This window comes from Plectrocnemia conspersa, unplaced genomic scaffold (assembly GCF_051122295.1).
Source record: "Plectrocnemia conspersa isolate PC_06_02 unplaced genomic scaffold, ASM5112229v1 ptg000011l, whole genome shotgun sequence".
Classification (NCBI taxonomy): domain Eukaryota; kingdom Metazoa; phylum Arthropoda; class Insecta; order Trichoptera; family Polycentropodidae; genus Plectrocnemia; species Plectrocnemia conspersa.
This window is the reverse complement of record NW_028277175.1, coordinates 3,371,773-3,395,966: the sequence shown is the minus strand read 5'-3', so window position 1 is coordinate 3,395,966 and position 24,194 is coordinate 3,371,773. Positions and strand designations below refer to the sequence as shown.

Below are 24,194 nucleotides of genomic sequence, written 5' to 3'. Positions count from 1 at the left end.
TTTTTTAAATACATTAATCTTAACAAAAAGCTTTTAAAAATACGGTTAAAATTACTAAATTAAAATGCAATTTAATTTAATCTCAAATAAAAATATTTGTATAACTTTATAATGCCAACACAAACAAATCAATAAAATAGTAATAATAAAAATATATAAATACACAAATTAAAATTACGTTCCGATTAGATACTCTTCGTGAGAAATATGAAAAATATTTTATTTAACAGGATTACTATATTTTACTATTCCATAGAATTTTATTGTGCCATTGTATGAATCCTTTTTCTAGTTCAAGTTTGAATTCAACCTATTTCGGTCAATTTGAATACATTGCCTCTTCAAATCATTTCGGTCGAGGTTTCCGGTGTAATGTATGGACCAAAAATATATATGTACACACGTATGTATTATATGTATGTACGTCGTTTAGCTTCACGCAAGAGTGAAGTGTCAAAAAAACACTTCGCAATAAAATTGCCGTAGATTTATCACAAGAGAGTTTCATATGTACGTGTTTTAAATATAAAGTAAGCTAACACAACCGCGTATTGTATTAAAAAAATATTATTTCGCCAATTTATTTCGATTTTTTGCCAACGGGTCAATTTATAACTGTCTCATTAGACGATGCCGAAAATGGTGTGATAATAAATAAAGGGCTTAGCGCCGTAAAAAATATGGTTTCAACTTTTCAGGATTAATCTTCGCTAAAGGTGTAATTTAGGAAAAAGGGATGATTTATGCAAATTTTTAGGCCTACTCATGTATTGTACATATTTTATAATATATTGTGTTTAAAAAAATCTGGGATATATAATTATTTGGCTAGAAAATTTAAACATAAATTGAAGTAAATTATTGACAAAATTGTAATACATGTAAAATAAATATTTCTCAATAAAAAAATTATAAATAGCATAAATATGCAGAAATTAATTGGGTAGTTAAAGATTATATTTATATTCTTAAAAACCTGTATATGTAAAATCAACATTATTAATATTTATTGTAAGGCGGATTTACTTATCTGCTTTTATAAAATAATACAATAAGATAATAATAGGGTAAGATTTAAAATTTATAAATACATTGTGTTTCACAATAAAATCACATTTTGTATTAGTAATAAATGATATAAATTAATGCTTATTTATTTTGTGGGAGTTTCAATTAGCACCACAATTTGTTATAATTTAAAGGTCAATTGAACGACCATTTTAAACAAACGAAAAAATAAATCAAAAGCCTCAACAGTTGGGCCAACTCAGTAACTTACACAAATGTAAGAGAGATCTCATAACCAAACAATTGCAGTAATAATTTGACCACCAAATATAAAAACCATCCGGAGACGAAATTACCCATGAGTACCGCCAAAAACTAGTAATTTTTGGGAAAAAATAAATTCAAGACAATACGTTCTATTCTGCAGATAATAACATTGCTCTTCTCTTCTAAGAACCGTTTATATTTTATAGTATTAATACACATCTGTGTCCCAGCAGCAGAGACGAGCCATAAGACAGCATCGACATAAACTATATTAACGGATGGTTCAGAGAGCATTGCGAGAACAATTCACGACAATCCTAGCCGCTCTATCTATTAAATATTAGTCACTGAAGTTTTATGTACGATACTAACTATCACACATAGATTATAAAGTTAGTTGCGAATAAAATAATAAATATTTATTTATGGCAGCCGACATGTGTCATATGAACAAAGACATTACAATTTTTTTCAAGTATGGCGAACGGGTGAGATAAGAGATGACTCATTAAAAAAATTAAAGAAATCTTATAAATCCATGTATTTCTCCATTGACCCCAAAAAGCTTCTAAAAGGCATAATACTTTTTTGTTATATGTTTTTTTGTTTAATTTTTTAGCTTTAAAGTCAAATTGCGTCTCACTTAGCAGGACGCCAAAAGTATTTTTTTTGTAAAGAGAGTTTATATACATATAATATATGAAATTAATATTGTTTTAGTATCATCAATTTTTACAGAATTAAATAATATAAATATTATTCCGAAATATTTTATTATCGCTGTTTTTTTTCAATTTTTAATAAAACTTTAATCGATTAAAAATAATAAGATACATAAAACTTCAGACACGTTAATGATAAATTTGGTAAAAAATTCACTAAAATCTTATAACAAATTTCTCTATATATGTCTTTTGGACAAAAAAATATTGCTCATCTGAGGGGTTTAAAATTATTTTTAAAAATCAAGATAAAATAAATCACAAATTCGGTGAATAGTATGCATATAGTCGGTACCAAATTAAAAAGATACGGTCGGTACTCAAAGAAACACCTAACCCCAGATTACTTAAAATATAAATAATATCAAATATTCTGTTTCCTTTCTGAATCGTCGACATAACCTAAGCACACACGCACAGATATGTCCGACGGACACCAGGACTGATCTTTCCGAGCTTCGTCACACACACGAACTGTCTGAACTCGGACGTAAGTCTCATCGGACATTAGATTCTGCATTTCAACTAAGCAAGCAAATTATGAAGCCCTGTCCCTACAGTATAAGCAGAATAGCTAATGGCGATTGGCGTAAAAACAATTATCAATTACACGGTATGATGTCTCACTGTCTTTGATAAGAAAAAATGCCAAAAAATACATTTTCAAAGGTGATAATAACATAAAATAATAAAACCTTATCATCATTTCAGACGTTTACCGATGGCGGCAACTTTGGCGCAAAATAATAAAGACGAGCGGAAATAGCCGGGGTCATAAAATCACCTAAGGGACAAATTTTAACACAAAATAATAGAAACCACCGGGTGCAAAATTGTGTCTAAGAAGCAGCCTTTTTCTCAGCAGAGATGCACATTGATGAAAAGCTTAGAAAATCATACTAAAGAACTGCTTAAGTATAGAGGTGATGCTCTTGTGACAATAATACATAAAAATTAAATTACACCAAAAATCATATGTAAAATAAATTGTAATAACTATAAAGAGATTTCATTATTGAGCATCACAGTATTATCAAACAGCATTAACGACGAGCTAGAAAAATTTGCCAATGCAATACTAAGAGAAAATCAGTGTGGATTCAGAACCAATATGTCTACTATGGATCATATTTACACAACGAGACAGACACTGGAAAAAGCCTACGGATATGATACAACAATGTATCACCTATTTATAGACTTAAACAGGCTTAAGAGGAATAAATGTTCAATGTTCTTAAAATACCAGGCATCACAGATAAATTAGTGAGATTGATTAAAACAACACTTAATATACATAATGAATAAATAAAATCCGGTATCAAACAATTATTACAAACGCATTATCCACACTTTTATTCAATCTGATGATGGTAGCCATAATAAGAAATATAAGTATTATTGTATGTATAGATTATAATTCATCTCAAGTGTTTACATATGCTGATGATGCGGTAACAACAAGTAAAAGTTAACAGAGTTTCATCAAACATGGGTAAAAAATACAATATGTTTGTCTTCAAAATGGACTAAATGACAAACTAGGACAAGACAAAATTCATGATCAATTAATAAAAGATCCAGCCAATAAGCAGTATTCAAGTATGAGAAACATTCACTTAGTGCTCGAAATACATTAAACAAATAAATTTGAAGACGTATTCTATTAAGAAAGAAATGTTACTATGTATGCCCAAAGGTCCTGTTTTCACGGATACTCAGCAAAAAAAGCGAAACCCACCATATCTAAAACGATTATCCGCCCCATCATTATTTGTGGCAGACAACCACACAGATGAAAGAAATCCAGCTCGCAGTCTTTGAAGGAAAAAAATTGGGAATAAAATACTAAAGAGAAGATAAGAAAATATAAAGTAGGTGAAACTATTAAGACTAGTATGTGAATTAAATCAATACAAAAAACAATTATAAAATTTATTATTTAAAGTTTATTTCTACTCTTAAAATTAAACAATGTGTTTCGAATAAATTATATTTTTATGTGTAATCTTTATTTTTTTAAATTATTTATTTTTAGCTGGAATAATACAAGTTATAACATATAATTCATTATAATAGTGATCAATTAAAATTTAATAATAAATAAATTTATTAAACTATCAATTTATCAATTTACACAGAAATAAACTAGTGTTTATTTATACAACCGACTTTATTTAAATGCTAAATAATTATTATTGACTTTAAAAATACCTTTTTTTTTTCCAAGATTATATTAACACATACTTTCCCTAGAATTTAAAATAAATGCAGTAAAATTTGCCCATAAAATCTGATTTTTCTTATCATATTGCTCGAACTAGTATTGATTTAAATATTCATAGCCTTTTTTCACTTATGCTTAATATTAACCACGGGAAGCTACGAGACTTACTCGCCGAAAAGCGATTAAAATCCAAATCCCATCCGAATGTTGGAGCCCCGACAACCGAGAATGTTTAATGGCGGTTGTCATGGATGTCCTCAAAGGGCCATCGTTCAATCTCAGGCCTAGGTTTGCTTTAATTCGCTAATGGCACGACCCACCAAATTCCCATTTATTTTTTTCTTACTAATCCCCAAAGGTTTTTTCCTTTACAACATACCGAAATCGGTAATAAACTTCGATTTAGTAGTTACGGCTTAAGAACGGGGGTTGAGGTAGAGTTTGCGCGAGTGTGTGTCGGTGACGTCGCGAAAATTAGTTCAGACAAAGTGTTGCCAGTTTTCAGACGGAGCCTGTCAAGAGTTTGGAAATTAAAAGTGTCAGCTAAGTGTGAGTCTGGGTATCATAGTTAAAGTTTTCCAACAGGCAATTTCGCGTTTAACGAGTTGAAATGTGAAATATTACCTTACTTTTACTATGTAAGCTTGGACAGGGCTTCATTCTAGATTTATGGTGGTTTTTGGAAGGAAAGACATTATAAACTAGTTATATTTTCATACTTTAACTGTTAAACGGTAGTGAAAATTCAGTTACTCTAAAGAATGATCACAACTTATTTTATAAAATTTATTAAAATAAAACTTTTTAACCTACACAGCAATAATGCAAATTTATTAATGCAGAACTTTAGTAACACTATAAAAAAGACGCATATGTATTTATTTTAATTAGAAAAATCGTTACCAATATGTATCACGATGACCCATACATAATATTTGCAAGCTTTAAGAAGTTAAGTTGATTTAGTTTCCGATTCATTTTTAAGGGTGCAAAGTCAATCTCACTGCTGATTTTAAACGTATTTTTGATTTGATTGGATTTTATATCATCCGGAAAATCACAAAATATGACCGCGTCGGAAAGAGTATTTCCAATCGATACTAAAGAGACATCAGAACCGATCTTTTGCCGACCCAACCTCTTGAACCTGGAACACCCAAGGTCAACGTTTAACCTCAAACGGGATCAATTTCCTGCTCTGAGGCCGACAAAATCAACACCCGACGCCCCATCAGCTGCTCCGACAAAAACGTCTCAGACAGCCTGAGAAGCCCTCCTCATTTACAATATCCACTGCAGATTTTCGTAGGATGCTGATCGTGCTCCAGAAGACCTGAGTCAAGGCTGACAAATGCGCAAGTAAAATGGAAATTGTCCTGATGATAGTCGAGTACTTAGATGTCCGATATAAAACTGGAGAAACATATTTAAAACCACACGTAAACATTTACATCCCCAACTTTACCCATCTACGGAGTGACCGGTCTCAAGACCGGGCGAAGGAGTCACAATATGTCACAACAATAACACAACTAATCTAGAAACCGTCGCAATACAAATTAAAAATAATAATAGTTAACGCAAGGTATAGTTCTCCAGGATGTGAATTGCCCTTTAATGATCTCGATGCGGTGTTTGCTTTTGGGGATTCGGATATTTTCAACGCCAGACACGTGCATTGGAATTGATCCGGTGTGAATCGATCCGGGTCGATGCTTTTAACTACTTGCACGACACTAACACGATTTTAAACTTTCCAAAATCAAATTTAGATATTGCGTTAGTTAAAGATAATGTTCAGATATCAGATATGCAATGTATCCAGGTTCTGTTCTCGGACCAGTTTGAGGTTAAATCCATAAAATTGTCTATGATTATAACGATGTTGATTGAAAAGGTTTCAGAAGTATGGTTTGGCAGCAAAACTATGCTTCAACGGAAACTAAAACTATCGACGATGATATTGCTTATTTAGCAACAGTATCTAATAAGTTAAAATATCAATAGTACCGACGCGTGAAAATTTCCTTAATTATATTGAATTTACTCATTTGATTATTAAATGAAATAAAATAGGAAAGCAGTATAAAAAATAAATCTCCGCAAATAAAAACTTCATTAAGCAAACTGACTAATAATATTCGCGATAACATTCAAAGCATTAATAACGAAACGTGGTCACGTAAACTTGAAAACCTAAAACGAGGAAATAATTTATTATGCAAAGTAACTAAGTCGCTTAAAAATAAATACACAGAAATTCTACGGTTAAGAACTGAAAATATCATAGCTGACACGGATCAGGATAAGATAGAGATGTTAGTTGACGCTTTTTCTGTACCGTATGAACTTACAACGAAGTTAATAGATCAATAATAGAAATAGAAGCATCCGCGATGTATAAGGATTTAATTCGCAAAATCAGCTAACGTTAATCAATCAAGTTAAGGCAGATCTGTTAAATCAGTGGGCTTAAGTTATAAGAATAATGGATTATATTTGTTTAGTAAATTAATTTAATTCCACATAACTATTTTTTTAATTATTTGATATTGATTTTTTCTGATATATTATTATTGCTTATAACACCCTGACTGTATTTGAAAAATGTATTTTTTGCTTAAACACAGAACTACTATATATTAGTCTATTTATTATGAAACGATCAATCTCTCTTTCTATATTTTTTAATACCTTTGGTATATACAACAACAAAAATACTGCCTCATCAAACATTTTTTGCGTGTGTTCATTATTTGGGATAACAACAAATATCATTATAGTGTTTTTTTTTCATTATAGATCTAGATTACTAATTACTATTTTTTATATTGATATTAGCGCAAATATAATCAATCAAACTATTAAGTGTATGTGTTGTCGAGTGGTTTTCGTGAAAGCTGAAATATTCGTTAATAATTTTACTCCCCAAAGATTCCTACAAACGTTTTAAGATTAATTACGCTTTCTACCACGACTAAACCAGCAAACCTCAGTGTTAGGAACTTTAAATTGCTTATGACAGTCCTAAAATATGATATTTTTATTTGTAAACATGTAACTATTCATCATTCCATATTTATATTTTTTGATAGTGGTTAATTCCAATAGAACTAAGGAAGCCAATTTTTCAATGGCGGTAAAATAAAAATATATTTCTCTTTAAAAAAAAGTATTTGATTTTTGAGATTATATATGTATACTTTTGATTTATTAATGAACGTGTGATCTTTGACCAAAGGACCATATTGAATCGGTATACTTAGTTTACAGAGCGTTGAGTAACAGTTTCCGTATTAATAATCGAATCGTAAAGACAGCTTCAATAACAGCTGTTGCCACTACAAAGATAGAAAAAACGAAATTAAAGTTCGTCGACTCTGTGGAAAGCCCCCATACATTTTTGCAATCTCTCGATTTCCGCGCGTAGCGGTTTTTTATGAATTTTATATAATTGTTGTCCTCAGTTTACCAAAGCTAATGTAAAGCTGATGAAAGTAGTTAAAAAATATTGTAAAAAAATTTTGCTGTTAAAATTCTTTCGACTTATATTAAAAGCATCCAAACCCGTTTCTTATGCAGCGGTTGTAAAACATTAAAAATATTTTTAACGAAAAGGGGACGTTTGAAAATATCCTGTAGGAGGTCCATACAGTTGCGCAGTTAACGTAAGGACCATTCAAATGACAAGTTCAGACTTATAAAAAAAAATAGCAACGTATTTTGACAAAAAACAATAACAATACAAAAATACCCAATATCATGCTAACAGGTACTATAGTTATTACTTATAGATTTGATCTCCTCAGCATTTTATTGTGAACAGTAAGTGAAGCAGCAAAAAACGACCCTTTTGTGCATAAAAATGTAATAGACAATGCGTCTATTTGCATAAAAACCGCTTTTTAAATTTACGCCTTTATTTTAACGACGCTGAATTATGTTTATCTCGTAGTTTTGCTTACTTAATCGGAAACCAATTTCTACATATCTGATTCGCCAGAGACGACTTAAATCAAGAGTCCGACACTTTGACATATTGTGCGATATTAGATGAGAGGATCAGAGAGAATATATTTATATCAAGCTAATCACATTAAAACCTACTCTTATTGTTTGGCTAGGTTTGAGAGTTTCATAATGCACAATCCCATTGCAATTTCACCGTAAAAACAAAATATATTATTTTACAGTGAGTCTGGGTACATAGGATTTTTTACGGTTCAAATATATTTTTTTAATTTAATAAGAATGCAGACAACATTTTTATTGTCAATAAAACATTGACATAATTCAGTTGAAACGACATATCTGCTAGATATAATATATTTGATATAAACGTTCCTTTTTTACAGCCTAATCCTTTCCAAGGCCTTGTTTTAAATTTATGGTATTTTTTCAAAGGAGTGAATAAGTGAAACTTATTATATTTGCATACTAAAAGCATTAAGTGTGGGCGAAAAAATGTTGTAAATAAAAATAGTGATTGTCACATATATGTACCATATAAAATATATATTTTTTGCTCTCAATTCAGCGTTGTTTGCTCTTTGTTTGCAAGGTCGACTCTTTGCACATAAACAGTCTTAATATTATTTTTTTCATTCACATTATATGAATCAATGTATTTTTTTAGCAGGGAAAAGCGAGGATTCGGACGCAATTGTGCGTTCTTGCGAATAACCTTGTGAATTATATGCTTTTAAAATGAATTCTTAATACATGAATTATTTATATTTAACGCTTATATTATGTAGTTTTTTTTATCAAAAAAGCGATATAAAATACATTAAAATGTTAATTAGTTTGCTCAATTCATATTATCGTAAATGTTAATTATTCATAAGTTATTTTAAAATATAAGGTTATCCAGAAATAATTGTCGTTCTATATAAATTTAAGTTTAAACAGTCACAGCTTATACTCGAGTATGTATTTTGTAATATATATAATATTTTGATTTTTAAAGTAAATTAATATAATTTAATAATAATATTTCCATTGCAATATAATAAAACTATTCAGTACCTATAATATTCACTGATTAATAATTTACTTTCACTTACTTTATACCCACCAAACTGACAAGTTTATAACCTGATTATCAGTGATTGTAAGACCCTTCTCATAATTTAATCAGTCCATTAATTTTCCTGGTCTTTTTCTCTGTATTTCATAGAAAGTCCGAAGGAAAAAGCCAGAGATCGGTAAATTGAATTAAACGTCTTTATAAAAGCGAACTACAGCAATAGATTCGTATAGGACTTTTTAATTAACTTAACTAAACCAAGAAGATAATTTTGTAATTAATAATTAAAATATATTTTGTGTAAAACAATATCTTTGTATATGCCAATTTTAAAAATCATAAATACTAACTAAACTTAAAATTAAAAATAAATTATATTAAGCAAAAATATATTCCACGCCAATATTTATTTTTATCCATCCATTATTCAAAATAATTCAATTTAACACACATTTGGAATCAATTCCAATTTATCTCCATATGATATTCAATAGTCAATATTTCCATGAACAACAATTATCCCGGTTATATCGCTCATATTACAACCGGTGCTCTCCATTCAATTATTGAACGATTCTCCAACTTCTATTGTGCGAAAGGAAAACTTTCACAATGGGCGAACCAACTCGACGATTTATTGCCGATTTCTCACCCAACACAGTCCGATTTGTATGGCTTGTATTATTATTACAAATTATTTTCAACGCGTGAAATTCTAGAACGATACAACTCTGTATATAATTAAACATAATATACTGTGCAGACATTATTACCCTTGTGATATGGAGATGAAAATTAATTCAATAAACATACATGAGTAATTCACAACCACTAGAGCGATTGGTGGCTTAGTGGAGATTATAAATGCGTCAGTCACTGGTTTAAATCGGTATAATTATACAATAACACAAATATGTTATCTCAGTGAGAATATAACTAGACGTATCTCGGATCTCAAATCTCAAAGCTCATAAGCTAAAAGCCTAGTTATGAAGAAAGATAATAAAATCCTTAGGCATTGTATTTAGTTACGAAACTTTTAATTAGAGTGTAAATTAAAAAGTATAAAGTGTTGTGAATCGTATACTAAATATTATGATCTTTTATATCAAAGATAATAACTCCATAACATCACTGCGAAAATTTCTTCAACGGCGCTAGAAAAATATTTCTATTATCTTATATAATAATCTGGAAATGTTATTCTGATCGTAGTTTTGGACAATTTTGGCTAAATTTGCTTTTGTATAACGTAATAATATTTTATCGACATTCACGATTATTATGTATATTGTAATATACAATCATAGATATTACTTTCTAACATTAAATTTATTACAAAAGAGTATGATTTTTACGACAATTCAATAGTATAATCATAAATTAAATTTTAGTATTATATTTATTTACAATAAGCTTAAAGCTTATAAACAAACAAGTTTTTTAACAATGAAATTTTTGAAAGTTTTATTTTTGATACATTTTATGCTTTGGTTGTGATTGAAACATGTATTACACTGAACTACAGTAATAATATGAATTGAGTTATAATCTTAAGCTAAGTTTCTATATAAAAATATTTATATTTTGTTGTAGGCATTTATTTATTTACAATCTCTTAAGTGCATTTCATTGTAAGGATTTTTTTTGGTACAACACTTACAAATGTAAGCCTTCTTTGAAAAAATCTTAAAAAATCCTGTTAAAAAAAATAATGTGAGCTTTTCTCGTAAGAGCTTTTTTTTCAAACACTTAAAAAGATTCTCACTTTTTACAAATGGCTATTTGTTCAAATAAATACTTTGTGTTCTTAAATCATAAATAGTAAATAATAATACTACGGCATTTAAATTATTTTTTATTGGTATTGAATCTGTTCTTTTTTTTTCAAATAGATAGTTTAAAAAAGGCTTAATAAAGCAAAAATTTTAATAATAAAAGATTACTAATATTATTGAGATAAATAAAAATAATTTTTATTGCGTATAACTAATTATTAGTAATATTAGTATTATGCATTAATGAATACATAACATTTTTTTAGTGTTGTTTGATTTACTGTGAAACCTATTTATCTGTGAGAACAGTTAAGCTTTTTTAATTAAAATACAAAATTTTTAACATTATCTAATCACCCAAAAAGCTCGTTTTTCTATGTATGTACATATACGAAAATTTTGTAATACATTATTTTTATTTCTAGTAAATTTAATACAATTAAACCGTAATATGTTAAATTGTAAATTAAATATTTTTTGATGATCGTAAGCTTTTTTATGGTAAAATAGATATTTTACATAAATAAAAAAAAACTATTAGAATTTTTGTGTAAATATATTTTGTTAAGAGCCCAAAATATATTTTTTACTAAAATTGTTCATTTATCTGAAAGCCTAAAAATAGATTATTATGTTATAATTATTATAATTTAAGGGTTTTAAAGCATTTTTAATTTTGTTATAATATACATATGAATAATAAAAAAATGGTGTAACGTTAAATGATTAATTAATCAAAAGTCTTTTAAAATCACAAACAATTTTTTTTATGAGCTTTTATCTGTTTAGATGGCTTGTTTTCTTTTTAAATGATTTTTTTAAGATTTTGTGGCATATATTTCTATTCTTTGGTTTAATAAATATAATATTTTTAATAAGTGTAAAAATAATGGTATATTAGGTGCCTAACTAATAAACTATATTTTTGTTAATTTATAATTGTAAGCTTTTTTTCAGCCCAAAACTGTATGTATATTTTTATATACAATTATATATATTTTTAAATACAATTATTCATAGTTGTTGAAAATCGCTAAGTAAGGTGCTAAACCGATAAATAAAAGTATTTTAATGGTTGAGAATTGATTGTGAGCTTTTTTTTAAAAGACCACAAAATATTTTTGTATTACAATTTTTTTTATGAGATTTTATATAATCACACAAAATTAGGGTTTTTAGCCTATATATATAAAGTTTTAATAGTTTAGATAAAAATATTTTTTTAATAATATATTCTAGCAAATTTTGTAGCATATATATTAATTTGCTATAATAAATATTTACCATAAGGGCTAAAGTAACGCAACTTAAAGTGCTAAATTAATAATCAAGAGCCTTTAACTGTGAGTTCTTTAAAAGTGTGATATTTGTTGTTGTTGTTGCTAAAAGTACAAACTAATTTTTACTGAAATATTTTATCTAATCTTTTATTTGATCGCCAAAATCAGCTTATTCTGTTTTACAAATATGTTTTTTTTGCATATATAATTTTTTATGTCTATTATATATAAGACATAAAAACCAAAATAGCATACTAATTAGTGATTACGATAATATTAAACTTAAATTTTAGTATAAACATAACATACCTTTAAACATCTAGATTGAGAGTCATAAATTCCCCAATTAAGATAATAGTTAAAAATAGTTTGAGACTTAATAATCTGAATGATTTTGGTACTTTTCATTAATTTATCTTATGCTTTCAAAAGCTTTGTTTTTTATTTTTAACTAGAAAATGCTTACAAATCAATGTATTTTCCTGTATTTTCTATGCTTTATATAGAAAAAGTGATAAACTAATATAATAGCCATGTTTGTGATTACTAAAAGCGAAAAATTGAGTTTTTAATATTAAATAGATACTATTTATATGTAACTTAATATATTTAAATCTAGTAATTAAATGTCACTAAGTAACAGACTTTAATGAAGTGTTAACAAAGATCACAAAGAATACGTATTTTGTATTCATTAATATTTATTGTATATTATATATTGATAATAAAATTTAACTATCGCCTGTTTTTAAACACCAATACAAAATAAAATATAAAAATATTTTGAAGCAAAGATGTAATTATTAAAAAAAAATACTACTATAAAAAAAATCAGTGTTTTTTTTCATAAATCAAGATATATCACGATTGTATGATTTTAAAACATACATCTGTATATTTTATATAAAATATAGCAATTATTAGGAGTCTGAGTATTAGTTCTTAAATTTATGTCTTATTTTTTTAATAGACGATAAATATAAAAAATACGTATAACAAAAAGTTAATATCAAAAATGATATGCAAAGTCAAATCTATTTTGGAGATTTAAATTTACATAAAATTAATTTAAGCAAACTACATTGTTGTGTACCTCTGAAAGAAGAGAAAAACAAAAATGAAATACTACTAAGTAAAACATGAAACGCTCATGAATGTTTAGATATAAGGGAAATGTAAATTTAAGGACAAATTTATGTGCAAGCTAGTCGAGGTAACCGTATGAAAAGTATGCCTAGTATTTTATGGTAGAGATGCCTATGAATGTTAAATATAAGTATTATAAATAATATTTTCTTTAAAATTTAGACTATCAAGTATTACTAATGAATTCAAAAGGGAAATCTCGTTAACTAGTGATTAATATGTAAATTTACCTGACTCCACATCCATTGGACTCGTCCGTGTCCTCTTGGTCGGCAAGGACACCCCTTTTGCGACGACGCTCCTTGTTCCTGGTGTACATATAGTAACCAAGGGCCAAAAGACCCATAAGGGCCAGCCCCCCTAGGACCAAGCCGAGCACGACGTCTCGCTTCTGCATTGCCACCTGCAAAGACAAATTTGATTTAATCAACTTTAAGGCTTACATAATGGAACAAACACATAAAATAACACATATACTAACCACAGTTTTAAACTATTACTATTTATTGACACATGACTTAGTATAAAAATAACGATTATTATGAAAATAACATTCATTTGATTTTATTATTTTTATAATATTATTTTTGAATGCTAACTAATCAATCCATTTAATGAACTTAAGTTACCACTTTATCTCCAGATATCATTTTAACACTTTACATATAGCAATACATATTTTTGCTGATGCTACAATCTTTTAACAAACAAATTCACGCAAGCAAATTAATTTCGCGCTATTCCCGTTTCGCCTAATTAAACCGACGCTACAAGGGCAAAATTACATTCTTAAATTCCACCGGGACTTGGGTGTAACGAGAAAATATAACGAGTGGGCCCTTAAGTACGTCTGTTAAAACAAAGGCCCCAGTCGCAGGCGCCTCCCTTTGAAATTTACAACAAAGGCACCCGACAATGAGGCCCGGCGAACTTGAATTATTACCTTTAACGCACAAATCCTACATACGCATGTGTGATGATGTATATTTGTAAAAGTGATACATAAAAGTACCCGGACTGACTTTGTGAATTAAAAATAGAACGAAACCATGTATTGTTTTATCGCTTTAACATTATATTAAATCAGATTTATTTATTAAAAAAACTAGAATTTTTTTTAATAAATAAATCATTTGTCAATATTTGCCGTTTTTTAAAGCTATATTAAGTGGCTTCAAACTTTGCGCAAGCTTTTTAATTAAGCGGGGTTTAAATTTAACTAACACATTCAGTTGCTCATCAACCGAAAAAGACGCATTCCGCTGCGTGCTTCGGTCAGAGTGAACGTATGCTCCGCGCACCTCTCGCTTCCACCGTACATAGTTTGGCTCGCTCTTCACGCAATTAAACTGCTATATAAAATATAGAAGAAGAAGCTTGACATCAACACAAACGTAAACTGCGCACGCTGAAACCATTTTCCGCCACTCAAAAAACGACCACAAATAACCTTTGGGCGCAGAATGGCTCCTATTAAAAAATATGCCAAGGTCACTACTAAACAGAAGACATAAGGAAGTAACTCGAACTACCAAACCATTGATCACCTCTTACGTAATAGTGACAATTTTGGAACACATGTCTTAATGACTGACTTGAGTCAATTATAAAGTCAGAAAATTTCACTTTACCAAAAATCAGAAGACATAAAATTTCTGTACAATGCTCAAAAATGAAAGGGTTGATGGGTCAGCGCGCCTTTCACAATATCCTCATAAAAAAATAATAAAATGCTGAAATCCATAAAACGGGGTTTACCCGAGATGTCCACGGATTATATTGCCGCTTATCTAGAGTGACAGAGCTTAAAACTAAGGCAAAATTAGTATTTTATTTATTTTATCAAAAATGTTTAAAAAGCTATTGCTACGTATAATTAATCTAACTTTAGAAACAAGAGATAATCATAAGCTACCAATCCGGCTTTCTGCAAGCACGGCACAATTTTACAAATACACCGAGTGGCAAACGAGATTATTAAAAATCTACGAGAGATGAAATTTTTCTCAGCTGCTTTCCTGAATATAAGACAAGCTTTCAACATAGTGTGGCATATGGCAGTAAAATATAAAATCAAAAAAGCACTACCTCAACATATGAATTAAATAATATATATTTTATAGTATAATATCAAGACGATAATTTTCTGAGTACCTCAGGGCAGTGTACTAAGACCAGTACTGTACCTAATACATACAGCAGACTTGCCAATTATAAACGGAACTATCTGCACAACCTTTACTGACGAGACAGTTATTATGGTTCCTCACGAGAACTCAAATACAGCGTCTACTTGTATCTAAAAAACCTTAACAAAATATAAGACTGTGTATTTGAAGAATAAAGTCTATCCTTGTTACGAAAACACATTATTTCATCCGATTAAATAACGCAATAATTCGAAAATTGGATTGTGCACAGTATTAATGGATGCACCTCAACAAAAGGCATCTTTGGAAAATCCATATCTTAAATAAAAGAAAACACCAAGGACTGGTAAAAGAAAATATTTTTGGTATGTAAAACCTCTCAAATGATAGTGAAGAATATGCTACTCGTATTAAAATCGAATGTACAGTAATAAACTCTAGGGATTAGAAGTATAGCTGCGTGTTATCCATTGCGTGCGTCACTGCTGTTACCTACGAGTCCAACCCTTAGGGCGGGCACCCAGCTTTTGACGGCCAAGTGAGCGGGTTCTTCACCCCCGTAGTGCTAAATATTTTATTGGAGTTACATTAGTATCTCTCCCGAGCGCTAGGGCCTACTCTTTAGTGCTCTTGTTGTATTCATCTAGGGATCAGCTAGCAACTTAAAAATATAAATTATTCAGAGTTTCCTCAATAATATTTTAAAAGTCATATTAGTTTGTCCATAGTGTATCTCAAACTTTCTTATTTAAAAAGAAATTGTTATGAAAGAAGTAAAAATACAGAGAAAGGCTAAAGAAACAATTCAACAAATTGATTACAGAAAGTTTGACTGGAAGATTGAAAAGAAAAATAATATATTTATAGTTGTCTTGATGAATCGCTAATGAATGATTTATCCACGTAAGATTATTTGCTAAATTTTAGGATGGAAAGACAGATGGCAAAAAATGGTATTTATCTTATCATGTATTAAGATATAAAGCTTTCAATGCACACTATCAAATAATAGATTTAATAAAAAAATGTATTAAAAATAATTTTATAAGCTTTATCTAAAATTTAAATAAATATTTATAGTCCATGAACTGTAAAGCCAAACATTTCGTAAGCAAGTATGTCTCAGGTTATACAGGTGAAAGGTTACGAAAATCGAGGCGATTCAATCAATCCGCAACTCCTTTCAATTCATATTGTAAACTTACCCTTATGGTCATGCCAGATACGCAGTGAGGCCTTAACACGATGCTTTCAAGCACACTACACAGTTATAAAATAGGGCGACTGAAAAAAGCGCAAAGTGGAGAAAAAAGGGACAATGTTTGATCCTCGGAAAAAGAATGTTTACCTAGTCGAGTTTTTTCTTTGTTTACTCAATTGGCATCGGTCCGATGGACAACTTTTTTTGAAACGTGACAGAATTGATATGAACTGGATCTGTTTACGTGTTTTAAAGTTTTTTGGACGTAGATTGTATTAGTAAAGAACCACGGTGGCTAAGTGGTTAAGACGATGTTTTCAGGTATTATTAAATCGCGGGGTAAATAGAACAGTATTACAAGTTTTGCCCGAATCTTGCGCGATATTGTTAAGGCAGTTTGAAATTCAGTTACTTTGGAAAGCCGCTGTGAGGCTTGGTTAAATGTTTTGATGAAACGGATTAAATTATGCACGTTTTGCCATGAATAAGAATATTTTACTTCACGGTACATGGTAACTCGAAAGAAGAAAAAGATTAACCTAAAGCAGCATGAAAACTAAAAACAAAGGGTAATAATAAATATATAGCTATGATAATATAACAATATATTAATCAAATAAATGGCGTCATTGACTAAATAAAAATTGTTTATATATTCTTAAACATTAAAATATATGTTTAATCCCTAACTTAATATAAATTACTTTATGTATATGGTCGTGAATATATTTTACTCATTCTTCAAAATTAAACTTTCGGCAAAGAAATTAATAAAGAAAATTGCTAAAGTTTTCCCGTTATATTTAAGAACAGTTCTAATTATTGGCATGAAATCGTTCATGGTTTAAACTTTATAAATGCTTTTGAAAACATCGAAATCAATTTTTTACTCTGTATATATATTCAATATATATTTTTTCATATTATATTTGTACTAAAATAAATTTATTTAACTTACTTGAATTTTTAGTTCACATAGTAATCTTGACATGTCAATTCATACGTGCGTAATGTAGCGTATAAAATCGAATTGAAATAAAATATTCTACGCGATGCTTATACTATGAATTTATACAAAATATAACTTGAAAGTTTAACATATAGCTAACGAGATAATATATAAAACATTTATACATAATACTTGAATGAATCAATTTATATAAATATAATACATACATATTACTTTTTATGATTAATAAGCAATGCTTGTATTTATTTTTTATTATACTTAAATAACTATTCATATCAAGCTAATTTAAAAGTAATTAAAAAAAATACATTTTAGTGTTAATAATATATTAAATATTAACAAACATCAAGTTAAAGATTACCATGAATTCGCATAAATATCAATTGAATTAAAAATATTTATTATATTTTAAGAACCACTGGTAGCAAACATATTGTAGATGTCTATAGCGATATGAAGTGAAAAATGCACGTTAACCGCGTTAGTTTTGAGTGGTGCATTTGCATCGTTGCGGCATTACTTGGCAGTGTTACAGGCGTCGGCCATTTTGTAAACGCCATTATGACACATGGCGCTCAAAATGGCGTCCACCGTTACAAACACACTCTCCATACATAAATCATCCATAAAAATTTCATGAAATATAATCCTATATATTATAATACACGAAAAAGTACCCACACATGCATAATAAAATAATATATTATCGGTACGGTTCGACTGTGCGAAACTTTGCGAAAGTCGAAAAATAGTCGCCATTTTTTACGTCAAAAGGGCCCTTTTTTCTTTCGGTTCCGACTATTATTGTTTCCCTCGTTTTTCGCTTCGTACATTCATCACCCGAAGCGATTTGGCCAGAGGCTGAAGTGATTTAATATGGCGTGTCTTATGGCTGCGTCGATAATCATGACGCCGATATTTTACTAGCGGGCAGACATGATAATCGACTCTGGTATTGGCACAGCATGTATAATGAGAAACGGTGTGGTTCATAAAATATTTGAAAAAAATATCCATTAGGTACATTGTATATCGCACTACTTTTACAAACAGTGATTTTATATTTACATTCGATGTGCCGATGTTGATTATTTTATAAACGTAAATTATTAGCTTAACTGTCTGATTAAAGATTATAAAAGCTCTGGGGTGCAAACTCTGTGGCTGCGGTCTCTGTGTGTGCCGAGACCGAAGGGCAAAGCCCTAGCGGTGGCCGGGCGTGGTTACCAACGCTCGACTCGAAATTCTGAATTTAAGGTAATACTTCGAATGTATTTGTAATATGTATATCTTAATCGTTTTGATATACTTATTAAAGATAATGAAGGCTCGGATAAAATATTTAAAAAAAAATGCTTTAAAATATCCAATGGACTAAATTATTAGGGATCTTTCTGATACCCTGACAGTATACTGAAAATAAGTTAACTGGAATAAATGGTGTACGTATTTATCTATGAGACAATGAGCAAAACTACTTTTTTATTAAAAGTATATTTTTTGAGCTAGTATTTTTGCTAACTGTAAGGCTTTTTAAGTTATTGTCAAGTTATTTCTTACTTAAACGACTAAATATAAGAGACGTTGGTATTTTTTTTTCTGTGCTAGATTCAAGAAACATTTTTTTAATATACTTAAAACATCAACCTTTTTTAGAGAAAGTTTGCAAAAAACCCAATAAAATTCTGAGTAATGATTTTATTATTTTTTTTTAATACTTTACTAATAAAAGTCATATAATATGATCGTCATGTGAAGAATTGTACTAGCATAATAAATAAAAATTATAAGAGAAATTGTAATTTCACAACACCCAAGATTTCAAAAAGCAATTTAACTAACGACACATAAATTAAAAAATAATTATCATTGATAAATTTCACAAAAACTATTTAATTACACTAAGTGTCTTATTATGCCACATGCATATAAACAATAATCATTGTCTCTTGCATTAAATTTAATTGTTATTAATATTTTTTAATATTATCAATAAGCGACTACAATGGTTTCACTTATAAATAGTCACTCGGGGTAAATACTTTTGCCATTTTTAATCAGTTGTAAATACATATCTAATAATAGTTAAAATTAATAAATATGTAGAAAATCCTACACAATAAAATAAACTAAAAGTATTTTTTAAACAAGCACCTTAAAATAACTTAAATAATTCGTACAACAGACTGTTTAAAACCAAAACATCAATCACCATTTTCTATACTCTTCAATGGAGGTGACCGGCCAAGGACATTTGACAAAATGCGACTTACTGCCAAGAAAAATAAAGTGCACTGCTCTCTTAGTTCTAGTCGATGACCTTAGATCAACTGTCTAACCTAGTTTTAAAATAGAAGTTTCTCAGAAGCACGCTAAAAAGTGAAACCAGCAAAAAATAATTTGAGGGTATGTTTCAATATTGCTTTACAATAAATTTTAATTTAATATAAATTAAAACAAAGACAATACTGCGTTACAATTATATTTATTAAATAAATTAATGTAAGGTAAGGAGACTAATTAAAGATAAACATATACATTTAAAATTGCATGTTTTAAAATAATGGTTGATGAAAATAAATTATATTTATAATACATACCATACTCTTGGCAGTGATTGATAGATCACCAGTGCCAATTTCAGATCCACCTCCTCCATCGTTGGGTCCGTTTTCCTTCGATATGTGGACCATCTTGACTTTCTCAAACTTTATTTATTACTAAATATATTGAAATATTTGTAAGGATGTGAAATACATATGTTTTGGTATTGTTTTGTGTAGTGTAATAATAATACATAGACGTTATCGTAAATTAATTCAAACTTTTCGTTCACACAGTTCTAGAGTAGAAAAAATGGTACTTTCGAAAGCGCAATAACTCACAGTGCGATTATTCAAAAATAAATTTGTTTTTATCTTTTTATTCTCTAAGATTTATGATTATTTTTTATGGATTTTTTTGATGTATGAGAACAACTTTGTTGTTTTATACCGCGGAGATATTTCACAAAACATTTAGTACGCAACGTGAACTATGTACTCCTTTAGTGTATCATAAATATTTTCCTGGAATGTAATTTAGAGCAAAGAAATATTTTTACAACACTAACGAAAAATATACATATGAAAACCTAAGTAAATAATGTATCGTAAATTTTAGTATAAAAATTGTATAAGCAATCCGTTCTAGAATGGAAAACTTATGAAATATGGAAAATGTCCCTGAACTGAAATTTAAATCGGAGACCATTTCATGGAGGTCACGCAATGCAAAGTTTGCGTAAAAGATTATGGAAGTAAAGCAACTACGTGATTTTCGTATATTAAAATGTTTGATAAAAAATTATTAATCAAAAATAATATATATTCGATATAAGTTGGTTATTTTAAATAAGAAAAGCAAAATAATATTTTTGCATATTTATATGACATTTGCAGTTGCAGCTATCTATATATTATTTTAATTTATAATGTTAGTATACATAATCATTACTCTTTTTTTTACTTTTTCCCAATAGATTATATCTATACAACTTTTAAAAAAATAATACTGTGTCTATTAACCATCTCAGATAAAGATACAACATAATAAAAAAAAAACAGAATTAAATCAGATAATCCGCTTCCAAAATAATCATGATTAAAATATAACAATAATATTACTTTTATATACCATATAAAAATATAGAGATATATTTATAAAGTAACAATAGAGAAATTTATACTATTGTTTATTTAATATTTAGCAAACCATTTCTACTGGTGTATGTGAATACGATTTGATTGCTATTTATAAACATATATAAACATACATATATTAAATTGAAGGTCATTACTTTCTCGTAAATTTATTTTTATTTGGTACAATATACTAATTGAATTCAAGAATCATAAATTCATATTTTTGGTTAACTTTACGCTGTTATAAAACGATTACAGCAGCAGAATCAATTTATTACTTATGATTTAAAACACGCATTTAATTAAAACTGGCCTTGGTTTGACTATATTTATTAATATTGTATATATCAATAAATATATAAAATTTAATAAAATCAGAAGCATTGATTTCTAGCCTTTTATTTTTAAATATTTTTGGCATACCACAAAATATAATTAAACGTATTGAACTATGCTAAATATTTTTCTATAGAGATACGATAATATATTTATTTAAGTGAGACTTTAATCTTCTATAATAAATAAACAATAACATAATTTTTGTACAATATGTAAGAAATTATTTATACTAATATAAAAGTAAAGCTGTTTAATCACTACGATCAATTAAAAAATATAATTAAAAAAAAATTTTTTTAAATCGTACATTTTCAAAAATATTTTAATTAAAATTTAATGTTAAAATAAATTTAAACTTGATTGTTTACAAAAACAGTATTAAAAATTGCTTTTGCAAAAAAATGTGACATGTTTTATATATTACTGTAAATAATATATATATATTTATATATCAATCGCAGAAAAAATATATATATCAATCACAGAAATAAAAATGACAAAGGAAGAGAAAAAAATATTTATTTTATATTCTGAGCAATTTTTTTTTCATATAAATACGTATATATATATATATATATATGCTTTTTTAAATTAATTATGAAAATAAAATTAAAAAGAGTTCTTAAGTATATTAATATTTTTTTTTTAAAAACTATGAATTTTGATAAATTTAACAAATCCCGAACAACTATAACTAAAAATATTCTTCCGAACCAAAATTCAGGTAGATTTTTCTATATAAAATGTTTGAAAGTATAGTTATTTTTAAATACTTAGTTTATGGTTAATTAATATGTATTTTCTGAGATTCTTAATTAATTAAATAACATATTAACAATTTTTAAAATACCAAAACCATTTACAATAAAATTAAATTAGCATTTATGTCTACAAAAACCATTATTAAAAGTTTCCAGTTATTTAGTATACAAAATGCAAAAATTCTTTAATTTAGATTATTATGATTTTTTTTTTCAGATAAGTCTCAATTTTATTTTTAACTAAGATGCTGAATTAGAGAACCTAATATAACAAACCTGAAATATTTAAAAAAAAGTAATCACTTTAATATTAAAAATATTATACTACATATTTATCTAAACGGTCTAGCTAACATCTGAAAAATGCCCTGTGAATTATGATATTGTATTTTATAAAATCAGACAGTTTGTTATTATTTATATATATCTAAAACTTATATGAAATGTACTTATTTATAATACTTATATACAAATATGTATGTATATCATATGGTAATATTAAAATCGATATTATTTAACTTAAATTTTTCAAGTGTTTATTGCCTACCATTAAAAATAAATTTGTTTATAACTCAGTAATGTCTAAAAGTCACTTATTCTCATATACGATAAATAAAACAATACATATCCTACGGTTATTTATGTTTACTATCGCAAACTAAAAGCAATTTGTGAGTTATACAGCAGTAGAAAACTCTGGACTTCGACTGAATACCAATATGAAAATAATACAACGATTTAAAAATACTTTTTCTTTCTATTCAAGTTAATAAACTAAAATGCCATTTACTACAACTTGAAATGCAAAACAAAAATAATGGGTTGAATGGAATAGAATCGGTTTTACATAAAATCTGATTCAATCAATTCGAGCACCATGAAAAACCCCGTACATTCGGAACGAACGGAAAATGCAAATCGCACCCCATTAGATTTTATTAACAATCGCGCAGACCGCCACTCTATTTCAGATGCAAATTTATTTCTAGGTATTTTTTTGCACCCGAAAAACACAAATTTCACTACGCCATACACGTTCGTTAACAAAAGCCTATACACAAGCCCCCCATATACGTTCGTAATCTCACTGGCTACGACTATAAACGTGATTAATATTGCACATGTGCTGCCACCTGCAGGTCATGGGCGTGTACCGTAGCTACTACAAAAAGTCGATTTCCCCCCTTTGAACTATATGAAATATTTTTCTGTACAGTGTGGTAAGAAAGGTAAAGTTTCATTTACATAAAAAAATAATAAAGGACATCTAAAGAAGGTTTAGCTATATAAAACTATGGTTTTCAATAATAGTTCGCAATAGTGAACGACAGCATTTCGATATTCCAGTTAAGTTTGCAGCAGAAAAATACTATAATTGATTCAATGTAAATACTATTGGTCGGCAATATAACGTGTTAATCTTTTTGATTATCAAACTTATAGGTATATCAATATTTAATTGTTAAAAACGTAGGATAAAGCTCAGCTGCCCCCTGCATTAATGTGTTAAGCCGGTAACTAAATGCAAAGACATTTATGTCATGCAAAATAACGACAAATAAATAATAAGAATGGTGGAGAAGTCCCTCAATATTAATTTTGAATGACGCTAAATAAAGCACAGCTGCTCCCT

At 28.3% G+C, this 24,194-nt stretch overlaps 1 protein-coding gene across 6 annotated transcripts in view; it reads right to left on the bottom strand.

The window, feature by feature from the left end:
• Syt7 (Synaptotagmin 7) overlaps positions 1–24,194 on the bottom strand; it is a 589,787-nt gene that overhangs the window by 387,214 nt on the left and 178,379 nt on the right. For all 6 annotated transcript variants that reach the window (XM_088198058.1, XM_088198052.1, XM_088198055.1 and 3 more), the window contains one exon: positions 13,688–13,860. Coding sequence is in view for 4 of the 6 variants with exons in the window: in XM_088198052.1 (XP_088054178.1) it covers positions 13,688–13,854 (167 nt within the window). In the remaining 2 variants the exon portion in view is untranslated. The remainder of the gene's footprint in view (positions 1–13,687; positions 13,861–24,194) is intronic.